Genomic DNA, 21,257 nt, shown 5'->3' with positions numbered 1-21,257 from the left:
CACGGATTTACAACGGTCAACACAGGGGCTCGATTCCCCTCGGTGGGATCAGCAGATAGCACGTTACGGCTTTGCTATAAGAAAACACACACGTGCTTCCTGAGATTCAAGCAGCATAATGAATACAGGTTTACCTTACTATACGAATGTGTTCAGGACGTTACAACAACCTCATAGTGACTAAAGGTGGAACATGAACGCCTGGATAACACAAAATGGTAATCTATGGACAACACTACAGGCAACTTGTGATTTTGTGATACTAAACATCTCTGGGGAAAGGTGATAACATGTATTAGATGAATAAATTCGATGAAATGTGAAATTCTCATCTTATAGATTCCTGCCCTTTTAAAAATGTATTCTCTTTGTGTATCATTTTACTGAAATTAAACCTGTGGTATAACAGGTAGAAAATAACTAAGGGGTGGTGAAGAAGAGAATAAAAATTCACCTTTACATCCTTGGTGTGTAGTTTGTATGGTAGTTTTCAAAGTATCAAACTTCTGTTTTTTTTACTGTCTGTATGTATATACAAATGTATGCAAATAATTAGAGCGTAAAAGAGCTATTGGTTTATTTTCTGTTAGGTGAAAAATTACGGAATTGGGTATCTGTGATCTCATCACCTCTGGTATCAAAACCTGAATTTTAGTTATACAAACCCTATGACTTACCGCTGTTTGTTTAGTAGATCAATGTGAGAATAGTTAATATCATATATACGTTATAAGTAATTTACTTATAAAAGTGTTTTTGCAATATATTTAATTCGACATTGCCAGGTGGTTAAGGCATTCGACTCGTAATCCGTGGATAGCAGTCCGAATCCCCGTCACACCAAACATGCTCGCCCTTTTAGCCGTGGGGATATTATAATGTGACAATCAATCCCACTAATAGTTGTCGTGCAACTTTGCACAAAATTCAAAAGAAACAACAAATAATTAGACTTAATTATTTTTATTTTGATATGCTTTCATATGATAATGTTAAAAATGTGTTTTAATTTTTCTTTTGTTGAGCTCTCAAATAACGTATACTGCTAAAAATAGGGTTTCAATACCAACGACAGATAGGTAGCTCAATATTAGCTTCGCCGTTAACAATAAACGAACCGTTTGCTCAATTGTCTAGAAATTACTAAAAATATATATACCTATTGAAGTCGGAATAATTAATTGTTTTATGTGTTAAACTTCAACAAGCATTTAAACAAAATTTCTCTTATGTTCATTGAAATCCAAACAGGTACAAAACTCGTGCGCCTATCCCTGCCAATGTGAGCGAAACTTGGCATTCTGTCCAGAGGGCGTTCCAGTCGTCATGGACGGATGTGGCTGCTGTTCAATCTGTGCTCGTCAGCAAGGGGAATTGTGTGGTGTAATTCAACTATGTGACATCACGAGGCAGTTAGAGTGCGTTTATCCATCGCCATCTGCAGACCATGGTATCTGTAGAGGTAAAATTTCTTACAAACTTTATCTTTTTATTCCAGAAAATACATCGATTTTCTTAGTGGAAAATATTATCAAGAAACTGCTATGGCCTCTCATAAGTTGTTGTTTTTTTTTGTTTCGGTCATTTGCGCCAAGCTATACAAATATATATATTGTTAGAAGCTGGTCTTAGTAAAAAATATTATTCAGAAATTGATGTGGCCTTTCATAGCTTTTGTCTCTCATATTTGCGCTAAGCGCCAGCTGCTCCTCGCTTACCGCCAGCTTTTGAAATATTTCAATCAATTAGTGGAATTTGACAATAACTCTTATCACTCACTCACGCCTCCCAAAGTGCAGAGCTCAATTTTGCTGCAACGGAACATGATTCATGTCACGAAAGGTAAATACAATAATACTATATGTATTTGCTAGGAATCATTCACACTATTCGATTAACGTTGTCATTTGTTTGATGTTATGTTACTGAAAAAACAAAACTTCATGGAAACGTTTAGCTGCTCCTTGCTAATCCAGCGGTAAGTCTTCGGATTTGCAATGCTCCAATCAGGGGTTCGCTTCCCGTCGGTAGGCTCAGCAGTATAGCCCGATGTGGCCTTGCTATAAGAAAAACACAACACAACGTTTAACCGATACAAAGAAGTATATTTTTTGGAAAAAATACGTTTTAGCAAAAATTATTATACAAGTAAACATTGAAAGAATGTTCGAATGAGTTGTCTAATTTTAGATTACACAACTGAGCAAGGACATTTAGAAAAATATACACAATTCTAATTAATTTTTTCTCTGTCTTATTGATTTTATAGTAAATTAAATAGTTCAATAATAATTTAGCAAGACACGTTAATCCTAGCAGCTGAATCCAGCATTTAATGTGGATTGTAGAGTGTGTTTTTCTCATAGCAAAATGCTACATTGGACTATCTGCTGAGACCACCGCGGGGAATCGAACCCCTTACTTGAGTGTTGTGAATCCGGTGTACATACCGGTGTACTAGAGTGGGGATGCTGGTTGTAGAAAGAATGTATGTTAATAAACAACGTATACAATAACAACGGTGATAAAATTAATTTACCAGTACGAATTGGAAAGATATGTTACTAAAACTTAATTTGTAATTAATTACTCGTGAGGTTTCCCTTCACATACATTAATTTTAATTAAATTAAATTATTTGCTACTAACATCAAACTTGTCTGCTGTTATACAAATGCTATTCGATAGTTATCACTTACTTTAACTGAAAGTTTTCAGGTGAACTTCCATACTGTAGAACTAATCATAATTTGGTTCGCAAAACTCTCCACGCAGGAACGCTGTATAAAATGATACTTTCAGTTTTACACCAGAGTTGTAAATGAATTGGAATATTTTTGCATTTTTTTTTATTTCTTCTCGTATCAACAGAAAGAAAACTGTGCAGCCGAAGTGTGTTATAGATTCACACTCTACCACATACGCACTTATAAATCTTTTAAACTTTTCTTTCTTGCCTAAAGACAACTGTTTCACCGTTGTTGTTAGTTTTTAAGATTTTGAACTTAGTTTCAATCAAATGATTGCACCCCAAAACGGTCAGTTTATTTGTCCCTAAGTTATCTATCTACAGTTTGTTTCAAGTTACAGAAGTTGTGATTGTTGTTTCAAGTGATAATGTTTTACGTAACCAAGGTTTCACATTTTCCATTTTATTTTATGATTTTGTTACAAAATATAACGTTATATCCGACAATTGAAACTTATGATTTTTTTCCTCTCTTTACAGGCTAACATATTAACTTTGATCTTATGCTCTTTGCTGTATCACACAACTGTGTTTTTTACAGTTTTGGAGCCCCAGGAATAACAATGTTCTGCTTCTTATCGTATAAAAAAGAATGAGTTCGTTTTATTAAAACTGTTTTAAGAGCGAAAAATCAGTTGGTCACGTGCGAACCACTGAAACATAAAGTCGTGGTGAATCGGCATGCATCAGTTCTACATGCTCGTGTTATGTAGGCAGTATAAAGCCACTAAAAATTGATCGGTTTTGGAAATGGCCATGTGAGTTAATGAATATTAGGGATATAGAATTTTGAAAGGGGATTGATCCTGTTGTACTTAATAGCATTGAAAAACAAAGGAACACGACTTAACTCAGTACACTATAACTATCCAGAAAGAGGCCCACAAGTAGTACATCAGTCGTGATAAAAAACGTGCGGCGTCTTGTAAAAGATGAGAATGAACGAACATAAAGATTAGTAGTTACAGCTGTCTATGCGCCACTAACAACAATGCACAACATACTGAAAAAAGATCTACCTTTGATAAATCTACACAAGTCACATCTACACAAATTGCTTTCAAGTTTCCAGAAAATAAAACTAACATTCTTTTTATTATGTACAAAGACATACCGGTCAAATCGTTGGACACACCACATATCGATTTCTTTGCAATAGGATTTTTTAAACGGGAAGTAGGAAACCGTTGTCCAGGTACAATAAATGCCTTATGGAAAGCAGCAGGGAGGAGAAGTGATCTTTGAGCATGGAAATATTTTGCAATGAAAAATACGTTATAAAAACTATTGTCAAAATATACAACAGACAAGTAGAGCATGACCGGCGTGTATTATATCGACGAAGTGAAGATTAAATATTTTAATATAATCTTTAACTTTCGATATTAATTTGCTCAATATTCTAGTTATACAAGTTCATTGTACGTTGTTTTACAACAAGCTGATTGCTCAGAATATTAGTTCTACGTTTATTTAATGGTAATTTGTTCCTGTTTTGGAATTAGTTCTAAAAATTGGCAGCTTTATTTTTCATAAGAGAATGTCCTTTTTTATTTCTACCTTTTTTCATATTATAATATTTTCTCACAAATACGTATCTTCAAGTTCGTAAGTTAAGTGTTTTAACATTGCATTAGATTTATCTCTAATTAGCCAGTGTTTGTCAAGGCTTTTGATTTTTGTGTTATTTGAAACATATTTATAATGTTATATTTATTTCGTGCAGCAAAGAAAGGAATGAGTTGTTATGTGGCAGGAAACAAATACAGAGATGGTGATTCCTTCAAGCTGGACTGTAAGACTCAGTGCACCTGTCAAAATGGAACTTATGGCTGTGTGTCACTTTGTCCTTTAGAAAACTTCCGTCCTTCGGCCAAGTGTCACAACGCACAGCTCGTGCAGGTGCCAGGTGCCTGCTGCCGAGAGTGGCAGTGTGAGTCAAGCGTATTGAAACGTAAGTTGCAGGAAATCATATCCATATTTTACGAAACTCTCGAAATTCAAAGTGCTGTACTAAATTATTAATAAAATTCGCTATTCTACACTTTACATGTTTACTTTCTCATATATTACAATTAGTTTAAGTTCATAAACACGAATTTCTCAGAACACAAGTACACAGTTACAATAACCATACTAACTAATATCATTGTTAGACAAAATGAAAGCATGTGGCCCTTAAAAGGAAAGTAGGAACAGAAAACCAAAAGATACCGAAATAATTTATCTAATAACCAAACAAAAGGTCAATATTAGCGATAGTTCTGTGGGGAGGAAGAGATCACACTAGCACCTGATCATTCCAGGTCCCCAAATACCTAAATACTTATATTTTTAATGATATTAGTATGGGGTATTTATTAGCGTGATTCTGTAAAAAATAAGCTTCATCCTTAAATATAGCTAGATTCCTATATAATAATAAATTTGTATGTGTATTTCTAGTGTTATCAAAACTAGTTTCCATTGTCCAATAATACTGCTAAACGTGTTTAATGTAGTATAAAAAATTCGTGGGGAAACTAAGTTTTATTAACAATTAAACTGGCACTATTTGCACAGGTAGACACCTGTATTCTGTCTATCTTTACCCAACTGAGACCAGTGGTTAAGGTTGTTAAGGCACTCGAGTCGTAATCTGACAGTCGTGGATTCGAATCCTGTCACAACAAACATTCTCGCCCTTTCAGCCGTATTGGCGTTATAATTTGCGGTCAATCCCACTATTCGTTGGTAAAAGAATAGCCCAAGGGTTGGCAGTGGGTGGTGATGGCTAGCTGCCTTCCCTTTAGCCTTGCACTGCTAAATTAGGGACGGCTAGCGGGGATAGCCCTTGTGTAGTTTTCCGCGAAATCAAAAACAAAACAAACAATTACCTAATTGACATTACATGTTTTATTTTATTTTGTCTTATTTCTTTGCATTTTGATAGTAATTTAGTTATGCAACGTCCTTCATAGTAAATGAAGTTTTTGATTCATTGTTTGCTCAGTTTTTCACGGTATGTTATTAGTTTTAAGATGAATCAAGAAGCTAAATAAGTTGGTTATTTAATTTCTGAGGAACCGTTCAGATAATGGAAAACTTATATTCTCGGGCACCGATGAAAACAGTGTTCTTTGTCGAATTATTATCCTACAAATACCTTTTGATAAGGCAACGTGCCCATATGAGTTCTGGTACTGAGGGACAACGTTATATCTGGTAAATTTCAGAAAATGCGGTATAAATTCTCAGAAAAGCTAAACGATACAAGGTTGTTCTGGTTAACGTAATTTGTTTTTAGATTTGCCATATATCTCTCACCATTAGAGGGTTCGAATTCCCGTCGCACCAAAGATGCTCGCTCTTTCAGCCGTGGGAGCGTTATTACGTGACGGTCAATCCCACTATTCCTTGGTAAAAGAGTAACCCAAGAGCTGCCTTTCCTTTAGTCTTACACTGCTAAATTAGGCTAGCGCAGATAACCCTTAGTGTAGCTTTGCACGAAATTTTAAAAACAAAGAAACGCTCACAATTAATAATTAATTCATACGCTCATATATGAACAAACTGTGCTTTACCGACTAGTTTTGCTGTAATGTAAGCGTCATAAACTGATTTCCTTTTTTATATAATGTTAATCGCATGTCTTCTCAAACATTGAGATTTGACCGAACTTCTCGACTCCGTTACGTTCGTACTACTTTAGTTATATCTAACAATACTACAAACTATACTATAGTTTAAACAGCAATAGAAAGTCGTAGCATCCTACAACACTTGTCTGTTTACGTATCGGTCGTGAAGGAAGATATCTCAGAGAACTATATTATGAGTGGTCTTAAGAATTATCGTTTTTTAACGTCTGTAAGAAAAATTTGATCTAAATGCAGTCAGGAAGTAACAGTTAATAAACTTATTGAGTTGTTAATAAAAGAACTGAAACTCTCGGTCAATTTTTAACAAAGAACTTAAATTTGATGATTTCATATGATCATTCAGCCAGGAATGTCTATTTCTTGGTCTATGCTTCAGTTGTCAGAAAACGTGACAGGAATGAAAAGACAGTAGTGGCAGTTGTAAAAAACATTATGTTATGGGCACTTCAAATAAATAATTTGACGGGCCCTTTAATAAATAATTACGAAGCGTTAGAGACGTTAAGTAGAATGAAGCAATAAGAATATTGCAGTAGTGCCTCGAGTTGTCCAGGAACTTCTACACATTTAGTGTTCTTTATGCTTTCAATGTTAACATGTAGTGATATAACACATCAATATTTTGTTGTGGACGAATTACATGGGTGAAATTGTTTTTGATTTATTTTGTAGAGTTTATATTAACCTTCCTCGATATAAAATAATAATCAAAAGTAATTATTAAAAGTTGGAAATGTACTGACGTAAGTTTAATTAGATAAACGTAGCGACCAATCAGTGTAGAGGTTGTTTTTACTAACACCAAATACCATATATCGCAACTGACATAAACTTAAAGTATCACTATATGAAAAAACATTAGTTATAACTATCCTTAGTTATCGAAACATAACATTCTATATCTTTACATATTAAGGTATATAGAAAATTAAATATATATATATATACACTAATGCTGGTCATGAATCTTCGTTGTAAAAGTAACACTTTATACATTTGGTTTTATGAAAAGCATTAAATGTAATATATTTACTTGACCTGCTTTGATGTAGAATACATTTTGTTTTTCATCTAAGTAAACCAATACATATATTTGTATCAATTTATTTTAGTTGTACTGTTGTTAAAGTACACTCGTTGCTTTTACTTCTGTAAGTACAATACTCAATAAAGCTATTTGTATTAACTTACTTCTTTTGCCTAATTATAAAAGTATATTTTATGGTTTTACGTATCATATGTTAAGCTAAAGAGGTCAACATTTTTGTACAAACAAATTGTGAAGAGTCGAAACTGTCTCTATCACTTGCAAGAAGAAAGCTTGCAAGTTGATTAATATATACACTAATAGCTCACGAAAACCCCAAATTGTGCTTTCCTCGCTGGAAAATGTTTGCATTTCTGCTTGGTATATGAAAAAAGCAACTGCGTGCTGCTTATACTGTTTGAAATATGGCAAAAATAATGAACCAAAATTCTTAAAATGTGACGTTTATACACCTGTTACACTGTTTGTGACCTTTAGACACCCTAAAATGAACAAAAATGGAAATATTTCACACTATTGTTTGTACGTATATGGGAGCTGTAAAAAAAATTATGTTTGCACTAAATCCTACGTAACTTGTTCAAAGTACATCGGAGTAAATTGAAAAATACAAAACAACTTAAAGTTGTGTTTTTTGTGGTATCTTGACCCCATATAATTATTAAAAATAAGCAAAACAACGTTTGTGTTAGTGAATGTGTGTGACCTGTAGAAGAGCATCGTTGTACGTAACCCTACGTAGATTGGTCAAAATGTGGCCAATTATTTGAATAAATCCTCCAAAATTATGCTTTTTCATGAGCCCTGACCCCCATAAAAAGACTCAAAATATAAAACCATTTTTTTACAAGCCAATATGTTGTCGCATCATAATTTATATTTGTACCATTCTTCATTCTGTACAGAAGCCAAAATTATGCATTTTTAAGTTATTTGATATTCGATTTCACAAAATCCTTAGGAAAGCTTAAATCAAAAGAAAAAGTAAAATAGTGTCTAGGCCTAAAGACCAGGGAAGTGTAATACTACCATGTTTCAAGTCACGCTGCCTAAAAATGAAAGAATGGCGGTTGTTTGAAAAGTATTTGGAAGAAGAAAGGGAAGCTAGTAAAACAGTTTGTTTCAAATGGCAATAGACGTATTTTGTTTTGATCTTTACCACATAAAGTTACCAATGATTTTATAATATCTATGCTGGAAATCCCCGATACCTTTGGAATTACTTCCATTGTCATCGATTGTGATCACTGTAGTGGCTATCATTACACACACTATAGTCCAATAGCATAATTTCTATTGCAACATGTTTCTGTAAAGAACCGTAAGATAAGTTTGCCCATCTTGGCAAACGTTTCATACATACTTTACCGTACGGTGACGTCAACTTTTAAGACAACATTAAAATGGACCAATTGCTGAAAAGTGCATTGTAGCTGTTTAGAAGAACTTAACAGATATTTAGTGAAATGGTATTCCCATCAATCCATTCTCTTTGGCTAGCCCTCTTATGGAAGTTGCTGCTTATTTGTCGTTGTAGCTGAAAATCTATGAACTTTTGACTTGTCGCCATGTTTTAATTCTTATACGATTCATTCAGCGGTATGTCTGCTTACTTACAACGCTAAAATCCTGGTTTCGATTCCCGTGGTGGGCAGAGCACAGATAGCCCATTATGTATCTTTGTGCTTAACTCAAAAAACAAAGCAACATACGATTCACTTTCGAAACTATAACTATCCCTCGTTTTACGTGTGGGAGCAATACTGTGTATTGACTATGGGATTGGTTTCAGAGTTTCTTAGTGTTCTATACCTTCTGCCATGTGTCTTGCTTCTTTCGTAGATAACATTGAACGCTCATATGTTTGAAATACTTTGTCTTCTGGTTGTACATTATTTAACCATGTTGCTATTTTCTTCCTAAAAAATGGCTCTCAAAACTTTTCTTAAAAAACTTATCATAAACTGGATGGAATATTACCGAAAATCTCGTATATAGAAGTTTTACATTTTTCCGTAACGTCACGGTTGAATCTACAGTGATATGACAATGCATTCTTAAATACAAATAGTGCTTACGAGGTGTAGTTAATACTTTGCATACCTCAATGTTATTATATTTCACAATTTATTTTATCAGACGAAACGCTGCATGTGCTTTGAAGCTATTTAAGAAGATGTGACTTATTTTCTCATACCAGTTTGTAAAGTTCTTGGATATTCTGCATTTAATATCTTAAAAAGGATTTTTCAACAGGCACGCACGAAACTCATCACAAGACTTTAAAGCTACAAGAAACTTTTCAACTTCTAAAGTATTCACATACCTATTTGCTAGTTTCGTGTACAGTATCACTGGTATCAATACACTCCAAAAACTCAGCACAGCGTGATCACTCCATCAGAATAATCTTTAGTGAAACACGCCGAAAACTGCTGACAGTATACTAACTTGAAGGAAGGCTGCATAAACACACGTTGGTATTCAATGTTGAATAAGTAGCTTCTATCCAATACTTTGTTACTAAACTACACCATTATAAATATATACAGATAAATTAAAAATGTAACGAGAAGAAATTAACTGTATTGTTTATATAAAAAACTCTAGGGACTCACCTTTATAGTGGATTGATTTATTTTTATAGCTTTATAACGAACTTTCGTGTACTTGTGTGGACGTCATCACGTACACTTTCGTCTTTTTTATGAAATATTAGAAAGTAGGGCCCGTATTTTGTTCGAATTTAGAGAACATATAGAGCGACACCTTTGTTTTGATTTAAATTAGATTTTAATTCGGAAATAATTATTTTTTTCTGTTAATATCGTTTTCGTTACATAATATGTTAAAGTTGCTAATATTAACTGGATGTTGATTTGTTGTGCTGTGTTCGTAACTTTGTGATGGAAGCTGTTATGTTCTTTGATAATAATATTTATGTTGCGGTTCGTTTCGCCTTCTAAGTGCTGTCGCTTCGATGTCATTGATATTCATAGATGTTTCCGTTGCTGAACATGTCGAAATAGTGCAGCGTTTTATATTTTTTATTTATTTTTGTTTCGGCTTGTGTTTAGTTATAACAAACTAATATATATATATATATATATATACATACATAGTATCATATTTTTTTAGGGCCCTTTTATGTGACCTGTTTTCAAATTATCTTATCAATTTAAGCGACACGCATTGCGACAATTTTGCAATGTAAATTGTTTACATCTTAACTACTTTGAAATTTATTTATCACTGTATGCTTACCACTAACTAACATAAGTACTCTGTGTAAATTACTCTGTAGTTTCCAAGGTATTTATCACTTGCACCAGTGTTGTTCTCTGCTGTTTTAGTCCAACAGTTAGTGGAACTGCAATTGTTTTCATTATATTTGCAAAATGCAATGTAAGACAACTGATTTGCTACACAGCTACACCTGAATGTTGAACTCACAGCAAATTATCTAAAGTATTTCAGGTGTAACTATAAGCTTTTCAACTGATTACAAGAACACGAATCAATATGTTCCGCTCTCATCCAAACTCAGTTGAATCAAGATCCATTCACTTGTCTGAAGACAAGATCTCTTAACATTTTCAACAGAGACAGACTTCTGATGTGAGTGGAAGAGACTTTAGTTTCGATTTAACCCTGACTGTTTTATTGGAAATTTTCTTTACCAGTGTTTATAGTGTATGTCAAACATGTTGGTATAAGCTGGATTACTTCCAAAGCATGTGGCTACAGAGGTAGTTGCTTCTATAATTATCTCATTTATGGCTGCATAAAATGACCCAATCTGTAGTCCGCCTACAGTTGTTTTTTTATTCCCCACGTGTATGTAGTTGAATTACATCCAGAAATGGCATGATTAGCCAAAATATACTTTGTAATATATGAGGGTTTACATGCTGTTAACCCAGTGTTAGCGGCTGTATGCTGTGCATGGGCTTGTTCCATGAAAAGCGTACTGGTGATATTGTTGATGAAGTAGTGATGGCACAACAATACAGTTATATCCGTATCTTTGGAAATCAAAGTAATACGCCTTGCGCCTTGTACAGCCACGTTTACAACTTTTCGTATCATTGCAATACCTACTTCTTCATGAGTTGGTCGCAAGTCGTCTCTGGCAATGATACACCCTAGATGAAGTTTCTTTAGAGAACTGATTGTTCTCTAAACGTGCGATTTGATTTATCAACACTTTGTCAGATGATATTCACAGATCGGTTTAAAGGTTTCCAGAAATCTTGTGAACTGTAGGCCTAGTCAAACATCAAAATACAACTGTGCCTAAGATATTCGTAGGGCAGATTTTAAGTTTTCGCAAATGACCAAAAAACATGATGATGATATTCTCAGGTCACTTTGAAGATTGACCTTGGTAAGATTGGTAAGATTAAACCTAGCACATTGCTAGCTTAAAACGTACTGCTGCTTATAATATGAACTTCAACTAAATAATAAAGGCCTATCTAAACTATTTTACCAGTGTAATATACAACCTCAACTTTTTGACAACTAAAGCTTGAACCATAGACAGATTTTATAAATTATAGGCCTAAGTGTAGACCTTCTGCAGGAAAACATTAACCAATATTAGTTTTAAGCCTACATTTGTACAAGAATTAAACATAATGTAATTATTATACATTTTGCTACTGATAATTTTATTAATCTTAGGAAAAAAAACAATAATTATTTGCAAATATATTAAAGAACATGGATTTCAAATCCAATTTTTCAGCCATTTTGGCCACCACATTGGATTTATGATCATTGCACTAACAATCTAATAGTAAATGTGAAATAATGACACTCAAAAGCCTAAATGTAGTTACATATTTGGTTGCGATATTTCAAATACAGAAGAGAAATGGTCAAATTTGTGTATTGGTAGCCATCTTGAATGTTTCGAATCGCTCAAAGATGCCGACGTGGCATCATCCAAATCCGGAATCAGCAAAACCAAAATGTAATAGCATCATAGCGAAGTATTTGCTGCACACTACATTTAGCTTGAATCCTAAAATAGGTATTGGCAACTGGATTAGTATTATCATATTTCAAATATTACATAATGAAAATAACATTGATAGTATAAAAGCAAAATCTAATTTGAACTGAAACACAGGTGCCATCCTATCCTATATATGTTCTCATTATGAACAAAATATTCGCATATCTTTTTAATACTTCATACTGTAGACGAAAATTTACTTGGTTGTGACCATATGAGTGGTTTGAATGTTTTCATACAGTTCAAAATTATAACAACCCACTCAAAAAGCCTCACCTGTAGACTTTTATTTGAAATAAAAAAGTACTTGATTGGTTTGTTTGTTTTGAATTTCGCACAAAGCTACACTAGGGCTATCTGTGCTAGCCGTCCCTAATTTAGCAGTGTAAGATTAAAGGGAAGGTAGCTAGTCATCACCACCCACCGCCAACTCTTGGGCTACTCTTTTACGAAGGAATAGTGGGACTGACCGTCACTTTATAACGCCTCCACGACTGAAAGGGCGAGCATGTTTGGTGCGACCGGGATTCGAACCCGCGACACTCATATTATTATTCGAACGCCTTAACCAACCTGGCCATGCCGGGCCCCACTAATAATGAAGTCAGAGTGTTTGGTGGCATCGTTGTTTTAAAATATTCATCACTTTGAGGATAAATATGGAACATAAGAGGGTGCACATTCACTCCGCAGATGCTTCAGAGAATGTAATGCGACTATACAGAGAAACCAACAGCATCTTATTGAGTTAAACATTATGTGGTTGTTTACGAACTTTGACTTTCGTTCATTTGTAAAGAAAATCATGTGTCGAAACTCATCTAAGCACACGAAGTATCTACAATGATGAACAATCCAATCCCAATAATCTGTACACCATTGTTGCCTTACCACTCTGTTGATAGTTGAGACTAGTGGTTTAACACAGAAAAGCTGTTACCAAAATTCATTTCTCGTAACTCCTTGTTCTTGTCAAAAGTAAATGGCCCTGATTCGTGGTTGATATAATTTGGCTATTACTATACCATTCAACGTTTATTAATCTTCAAAGAACTTGCTACCTGATGTCCAACTTGTTTTGGTACAGTCTCTTTTGTTTACAAATTCTCCAACTGGAAGAATTAGTTAATACTTCCGCAGAGTTTTAGAGGCTCATAAAATTATCATCTTGATTGTCAAATCAGTTCTATTGTTTTCCCTCTCGAGGATTTATATAACATGTCTCCTAAAACAGGGCACTTTCCTGACATTCCTAAGTTAATGACGACCGAGACACACACAGAAACTACTTACAATGTATATATAATGATGCACTAATCCTATAAGGCATATTTCGTTGTCTCTTTTTCGTAGTCAAATAGCAAGAGAGCCTTAAAAACAAATTATGGAGTTTTAATATATTTATATTTCTGTTTGGTCATAAAATATGTGACCTATATTTTGATACGCTTATATCAGTATAAAAATTTTTAAGTAACGTGATTTTTTAAGTCCATAATAGACATCTATATAGAAGTTTTATCAGAACATACCACCGTCACTTTAAAACGTTAAAATCCGACATTCGATTTCCTGCAGATAGCCCAGTGTGGTTTTTGCTCCAAAACACGCAAACAAACAATATTTGTTTGAGTTTCAAACCGGTAAAATGATAGACGAAGTATCCAACGTATCTATGGATACTTAAGAAAATACTCAAGAAATTGCTTTTAAACTTCACTCTTTACGTGTAAAATAATACCAAAAAGCTTGAATTTAAACTTGCTCAACAAACAAAATGAAAGTTATATATTTTTGATACTTCGTGAAAGATACGACAGAAAGTTTTAGAAGAAGTGAATATTCACACACTTGTTCTCTGAAGATTGATATTTTAATTTGTTTTATTCATCATAGGCTTGAAAAATATCGTATCTGTATTTAATGCTTTATGTGCCGATTGGTTAAGCGTTCCATTAAAACTATGTTTTGTTATATAATTTTACATGTGTAATACTTAGTGTGTAGGAAGTAAATTATGAAAGCAGTTTTAACCTATCGCATTTTTAATAACTTAAAATATTGTACTTTCTGTATAGAGCCCCAAGGTTTGGTCTCGTTTGTCCAACCAATCTTGAATAAGCTATCAGAATGACAAGATGCAGAATTTCCAAGAGTTTCTCTTTTCTAGTAGTTCTGTGTTGTTTCTAATTTTATGTATATAGGTCTTAAGAATTTGCGTTGTAGCAAATTAGCTTTCAGTCAATTACTTATTGCTTCTTAACGGTCAAAATTTGCATAATTTCATGGAGTTGTTTCTAGCATCATCAGTTATGAAGTAGGTAAACATAGTCGATCATAAAATTTTGAACTTGTTTTTATGTGAACCATTTATAATAATTTATCAAAATTATATTGTACGATGTGACAGTGTTTGGCATACATCTTCATTTATAAAACTTTACGTTCAAGCCACAAGTTATCTGTTATGTACACACTTATGTCTTTTGCCTTAATAAAATGCGCGAGATAATAATTTTTTCTATCATATGAACAATTACTTTTCTCTTTATATTAAAGGAAATGTTCGGTTCTTTAAACATCAAAAAACATCTTATTTACTAGCATCGTTGAAGTTTAATATAAATTCTAAAGAGGTTGAAAAAGTAGACTACAGTAGCTTATATTTAATAGCTTACGTACGTGCCTATGCTTAAGTTTTTCCAAATATATTAGAGCATTCAATAAAAATGAAAATTAAATGATGATGGTTGATAAGGTAAGTAAACCTGCAAATAATTCAATTAATGTTATCCTAACAAATAATAAAACAAAAAATTTACCTTAACACGTTAACATTCACACAATAGGTAATTTGAATAGGTAACTTTATTAGATATGCTTAACATAAATAAGATTACTGGATAAACATTTAATTTATTGAATGCAAATAAATCAAGCTGTGACCTAATTGTAATTAACAGATGTATTATTGAGCCTTTTCTCATCCAAAGAAAGGCACTACAGGTTCAAATAATCTGCTAATATGATACTTAGCATTAGTTTATTTAATCGGTAGAAAATCTGTAATACAATAACATCCGACGAGGGTGTTCCTGAAGCATCGTACAATTTGTTTCTTCTAATAGCATATTTTCTTATACATTTCTTCTTTGAAATTGTGGACCCCTAACGGACATCTCATTGTGTAGTTCTGTGTTAAACAATACAGCACTTGCATTGAGCAGAACAACAATTTATTGTGAATTTTATTGTCGTGAACATAAATAAATTGTAATGTTTTTATTTTCAAAAATGAAATTAACTTTAACTTCTGAAGTGCTACTAAATATATCTGTTAAATAAAGGTTATTTTACAAAATTCACACCATCATGTATAATATACAGACACTGCACATTTCCAGATGCCAAAATTACGTGTAACCGGTATTCTACTAACTGGACACCTTGTTCAGCAACTTGTGGCACAGGTTCATCCAGAAGATTGACCAATGACAACGACGATTGTGAACTGAGAAACGAGACTCGTCTTTGCCAGATTAAACCTTGTAATTACCAGACTGTTGAAGTTGTATCCAATCACAGTTACCGCAGTAGACGGGTGAGTAATTCTCATCTGATTTTCTGCTGTCTTTACAATACTTTATTTTTTTAAAAAATAGTACAAACAATTAACAAAAAGATAGAATTATTTATTATTAAAAACAAAATGTGGAGTATGCATTTATCAAAATTAAGCAACTAATTAGATAATACCGTGTTTTTATATTTTGTAAGTAGAAGTTTCAATATCAATATATGTAACACGTTCAATACACTTTATTCTATGTCCACAAAAACAAAGATATAGTAAATGTCTAATTTCACCTTTCTCCATAGTATCTTATGATACTACATTTTATTTTGTGTAACACTAACATTATTGTAAAATATGTAACCAACAATTCAAGTAAACTCTGTTCCCGTGTAGCTCAATGGTAGGTTTGGGGTATTATAACATTAAGACTTATGACTTCAATATTCGCCGTAGACAGAGCACAAGTTGCCCTTTATATAACATTGTATTTAACAAAAGGTAAGAAAGCAAATGGTTTAGATCCACAAGCTATCTGGGTGCAAAAGATAATTTAGAAAAATATGTTGAAGAAACTGATGAGGTTTTCAAACAGCTATAGATGATTATGGGATTAGGCGAGATATAAAATGTGACAAAATAGCATAAAAATTCTTTTATTTGTTTTTGAACAGTTTTTATTGTCGTGTAACACTGTTACGATCAAATCAGTATATCAAGTAATGATCATTCTCTAGAGACCGAAAGAAATAAAAAGAGGACAGACAAATAAATCTTTTTTACTATCTGATGAAGACAATTGCAAATAGGTTGCTGCGTGTCTGAACTAAATTGCAACATTCGGAGATCTTCTATTGTCCAACAGGGAAACATTTTTGTAACATAAGCTTTATAAATCTGTAATTATTGTTAGGACTTTTGTCAATTCTTTTGCAACCTCATGTGTTGTGTTATGCTGAACAGTAAAACCGAAACAAATCACAATTTAGGGTCCAAAACCTTCATAAGCTAATTTAAAGTGTCTACATACGATTTTAATTCGCCATCGTCATAGGTCTCACTGATATAAAGCAATATTATTAAAATATTTTCATTGAACCTTTCAAAAAGAGTCTTTCTGTAAATGAGAGTAGACTGCATTCGTTTGTTGTTTTTATTTTTAAATAAACCATTGATTTATGCACTGCTTCGTGCACGTGGAAATTGGTAACTTCGCTGCCGTCGTTTAGTTATTTACTGGTCCCTTCAGATTGCGTTAAAGCCAATTAATTATTCTTTTGGTTTACCCCATAAAATAAATAAAGAAATGTCTGAAAGAAAACGCTTAATGTTTTTTATCTCATCCAGATAAACATTTTGGTGGTTATAACTAGAACAGGAACTTTTTTATACTTGATATTTATCAGTCGCTATTGCACTATATTTCAGAATTGCATATCTCAGCGTCTGGAAACGTCTATAAATGTACAGCCGACGATCGCATTTTAAGCTGAAAACGTGCTTCTGTGAAAAACAGAAATAGGGGCGTGGATTTGTGTCCATCATAATATATTATTGATTTTTAAAAGTTTTTTTATGGGTTTTATAATTGAGTATTGAAGTTATTTTGCGCGTGCAATTTGTCCAGATATCGCTACTTTTGTCTTTTCTTTCATTTTGGTCTTTCATTTTTTAAATAAATAATTTTGCCTTTTATTTTCTGACAATGCACTCAGTTTCCTACCACAGTTGCTCAAACGGTAAATCTGAGGGCGTACAACGCTAAAAAGCATTTTTCGATTTTTGCGGGAGCACAGCATAGATAACGTAGTATGAGGGAGCACAGCATAGATAACGTAGTATGAGGGAGCACAGCATAGATAACGTAGTATGAGGGAGCACAGCATAGATAACGTAGTATGAGGGAGTACAGCATAGATAACTTAGTATGAGGGAGCACAGCATAGATAACTTAGTATGAGGGAGCACAGCATAGATAACTTAGTATGAAGTTTTATGCTCAACAACTGACAAGAAACTAGCTAGAAACATATAAAAACATATACGTTTCACACACCACCCGTGTTCTTAACTTATCTAATGTCGAAAAACATTTAGTTTACATACGTAATGTAAACGCTATGCTCGGTTGTAATGTTTCTTAGTTAATTGTATAATAAGTATCGCTACATTTTACATTACGTTTAGAGCACTGATACTATATAAAGAACAGAATTACTCTGTCAAATCTAAGATGTTGCCAGAACTGTTACAAATGCTGAAATATCACTATTCTAATTTATCTGGATATACACTAAAAATAACAGATTCATGTTTATTTGGGAATAGCATCAATAGTTATTCATAATGTATAGTAAACAAAAAGAATGGCATGAAACAAAATTCTACTAATAAGGTTTAACTATGGTTTGAAAACTGAAACAAGTATATTACTGTTTTTTTACAGATTTATTTCATAATTTCAATAACGAATCTCTTTCCACAGCCACTAGATTTAAAATGATAAATTAAAAGCCTATGTAGACAGGGGGGAGATTGGAAATGTAACTGTTTTAGACGTTGTCTCTGTCAGCAGCTGTCCTTCCCAGCGAATCTCACTTCTATCGGAATTTTCTCTAATTTGTTTTTAGTTTTTTTTTTAAATTTGTTGACCTTTAATCCACAGCTTGTTAAGACCAGTCTTTAGTTCAAGTCCTACGTTGCTCAAAGTTGTAATCAAAACAAGAAGTAATGACTGCTGGTAAGTAGAATCTGATAAGACGTGTGTAAAGTGAAGTTAGGTTATGTGACGTTATTATACTTAATTTGTTTAACGCAAACTGGAGTTTATTGTAAAACACTTCTATAAATGTGAAAAAAATCATGACCTGTATCTAAATACTGTAACTTTATTAGCTTAATATTTCTCCTGAATCGCGAAATATTGAGTTAATAAAATTACAGTCGGGATATATAGGTTGTGATCTTATTTACCTTTACAGAAATGTATCGAATGGTTTTCTAACTGCAACTTAAACAAGCAGTAACATGGATCAAATACTTACCAGATTTGTGTTGTTTAATTTGCTAATTTTACGTAACAGAGTTTCGCCTTTTATACAAGTTTTTGTTTTGTACATGTGAAATGCTCTGCTCAGATATTGGATAGTTATCAAATGTATATATCTAAATATTTCTGTGCATTACATTTTGTAATTTCAAAAGCCTTTGAACTTATATTTTTTTCATTGATTCATTAGGTAGAAAACAAAGTTTTATGATGAATATCAAAAACGCTGTAATAACAAGAAAGTTCTTTAATATGGGCGTTTCGGAATTTCCTTAAAATTCATCATCAACGTTAGTATCTCAGAAACGTTTGTTCATAATATTTGAACTACAGAAAACAACATTAGCATTGAACGAGTTTTTGCATTGGACCAGAAGTTTAAAAAGAATAGATTTGAAAGGTAACAATATAATGGAATGCACGATAAAACGTCCAACATACTTATGTTTAATAAATAACATTGTTAAGAGAAACTGTTATAGAGAAAGGTTAAACCATAAGTGTGAACACTGTACCTTTAAAATAATAATAAATATCAAATAAAAACACTCAGAATCCGAATTTATTGTATTAATGACAACAGAAAGGAGTTTATATTATTATTTAGTGTCATGGAAATAAAGAAGTTTTCTTTAACAGAGTTTGTAACCTGTGGCTTTGGAGTCAAAATTTTTAAAGTTTTTTAGAAGTCTGTATGTAGTAGTTGTTATTCTCACTGTGTAATCAGATACCAGACTCGAGTGAATTACTTAGATAACATTCGCTTCTTGGTGAAACTTACGTGTGTCCCTGTACACGTATTTGTAGGAGACGTTTCCAATATAGGTAGCTTTACATCTACCACAAGGGATGGTGAAGGAATTTTAGAAAATTCTGAAACGTCCGTATTAAATATGTTTTTAATGTTATATTTCATTTTGTCCATAACTTTGTAAGGTTACGTTCTGTTTTGTAAAATATTGTACACCTACATCGTAAAATTATATCTTAACGAATATTTTATTTTTACATCTCATTATGTTCCCATGTTCATTAAATTTAGGTGAGTGAACAGGTTTATTTACTTGAACTATAAACCAATGAGGGATATACGTGAGAATGACACAGTAAAACCGTTATGTTACATCCTTATGGAAGTGTACAGATAATGAAAAACACATTAACATATAATATTATATTATAAATTCTCTTTTTGGACTCTTAATTACAAGTTTCAGTCTCATTTAACACAGTGTGTTTTAACTATTAATCCATTCTCTTCTCTAAGCATCATCAACACTGTCGAGCTACAGTCCGGAATCTGGATTTCATATATCTGACTGATGGTCACAACTGCGTTAGCCTAAAGCGCTATCGTCCGAAGTTTTGTGGCGAATGCTCAGACAAGACTTGCTGTACTCCTAGACTATCAACCACAGTCAACGTTCCATTTCGATGCTATGGCGAAGAAGAGGGAACGCAGATGGTGTCTAAATTTGTGATGTTTATTGTTAAGTGCGAATGTCATTCTAAATGTTGAGAAGGGATTTATTTTCAACCAAATTCTACATTTCTCGAACCAGTGATTTTAGAAAGTAAATTTTAAAGACATTTTGGAAAGGAAGAAATAAAAGTATTCTAGTTTACCTGTTTGACTACTGACTGGATGGATGCACATGAATTGGTAAAGACATGTGATTTGTACCATGTCAGAAACAAGTCAATTAGCCATATTTTCGTCACATTATTTTAAACAAAATGAAGAATCTTAATCCTTGCTGGTGGAAAATTATGCTACAAAATACTCTTGTTTGTCTTGAAAAAATTCTGAAGATGAATTGTTCAGGAAATAAGACAATCATGTAAGAATAAACATACACCATGCTTTTAAACAACCCCGTGCGTCGGACTCTCAAACAAACAACATCGTAATGGGAGAAAATAATTTGTGGACATTTTTTACTGAATTTAAAAAGCTTTGTCGGTGTGACATTAACATTGTTATGCACGTATATATTGGTGGTAAGTAATCGTATGAACAATAGACCCTGTTGTCATTTACCATTTGCGAAAACCAAAGAATGACAAATCGATAAGTTTATCCGTTGATTTAATATCTCGGTAATCTATCTCCGTTGATTTGATAAATTAATAAATTATATCCATAGATGTGATAACTCGATAATCTATGTCC

The 21,257-nt window shown here is 33.0% G+C and overlaps 1 protein-coding gene across 1 annotated transcript; it reads left to right on the top strand.

Moving 5' to 3' along the window:
- Window positions 1–1,014: 1,014 nt before the first annotated feature.
- On the top strand, window positions 1,015–20,642 carry LOC143248308 (CCN family member 1-like). The gene is made up of 4 exons (XM_076496695.1): window positions 1,015–1,462; window positions 4,476–4,703; window positions 15,866–16,062; window positions 20,352–20,642. The coding sequence occupies exons 1-4, from the start codon at window positions 1,327–1,329 to the stop codon at window positions 20,601–20,603; spliced, it is 813 nt and encodes a 270-aa protein (XP_076352810.1). The 5' UTR covers window positions 1,015–1,326; the 3' UTR covers window positions 20,604–20,642.
- The last annotated feature ends 615 nt before the right edge of the window (window positions 20,643–21,257 follow it).

This window comes from Tachypleus tridentatus, chromosome 4 (genome assembly GCF_004210375.1).
Source record: "Tachypleus tridentatus isolate NWPU-2018 chromosome 4, ASM421037v1, whole genome shotgun sequence".
NCBI lineage: Eukaryota > Metazoa > Arthropoda > Merostomata > Xiphosura > Limulidae > Tachypleus > Tachypleus tridentatus.
Note: the sequence above shows the minus strand (reverse complement) of the source record. Positions and strands in the feature narration are given on the sequence as shown.

What these genes read in the sequence shown, in the direction of transcription:
- LOC143248308 (XM_076496695.1), top strand. Translation starts at nt 1,327, where the DNA reads ATGGACGGATGTGGCTGCTGTTCAATCTGTGCTCGTCAGCAAGGGGAA. An exon ending in TGAGTCAAGCGTATTGAAAC is followed by an intron (nt 4,704 to 15,865) that starts GTAAGTTGCAGG and finishes GCACATTTCCAG; the next exon opens with ATGCCAAAATTACGTGTAAC. An exon ending in ACAGTTACCGCAGTAGACGG is followed by an intron (nt 16,063 to 20,351) that starts GTGAGTAATTCT and finishes CTCTTCTCTAAG; the next exon opens with CATCATCAACACTGTCGAGC.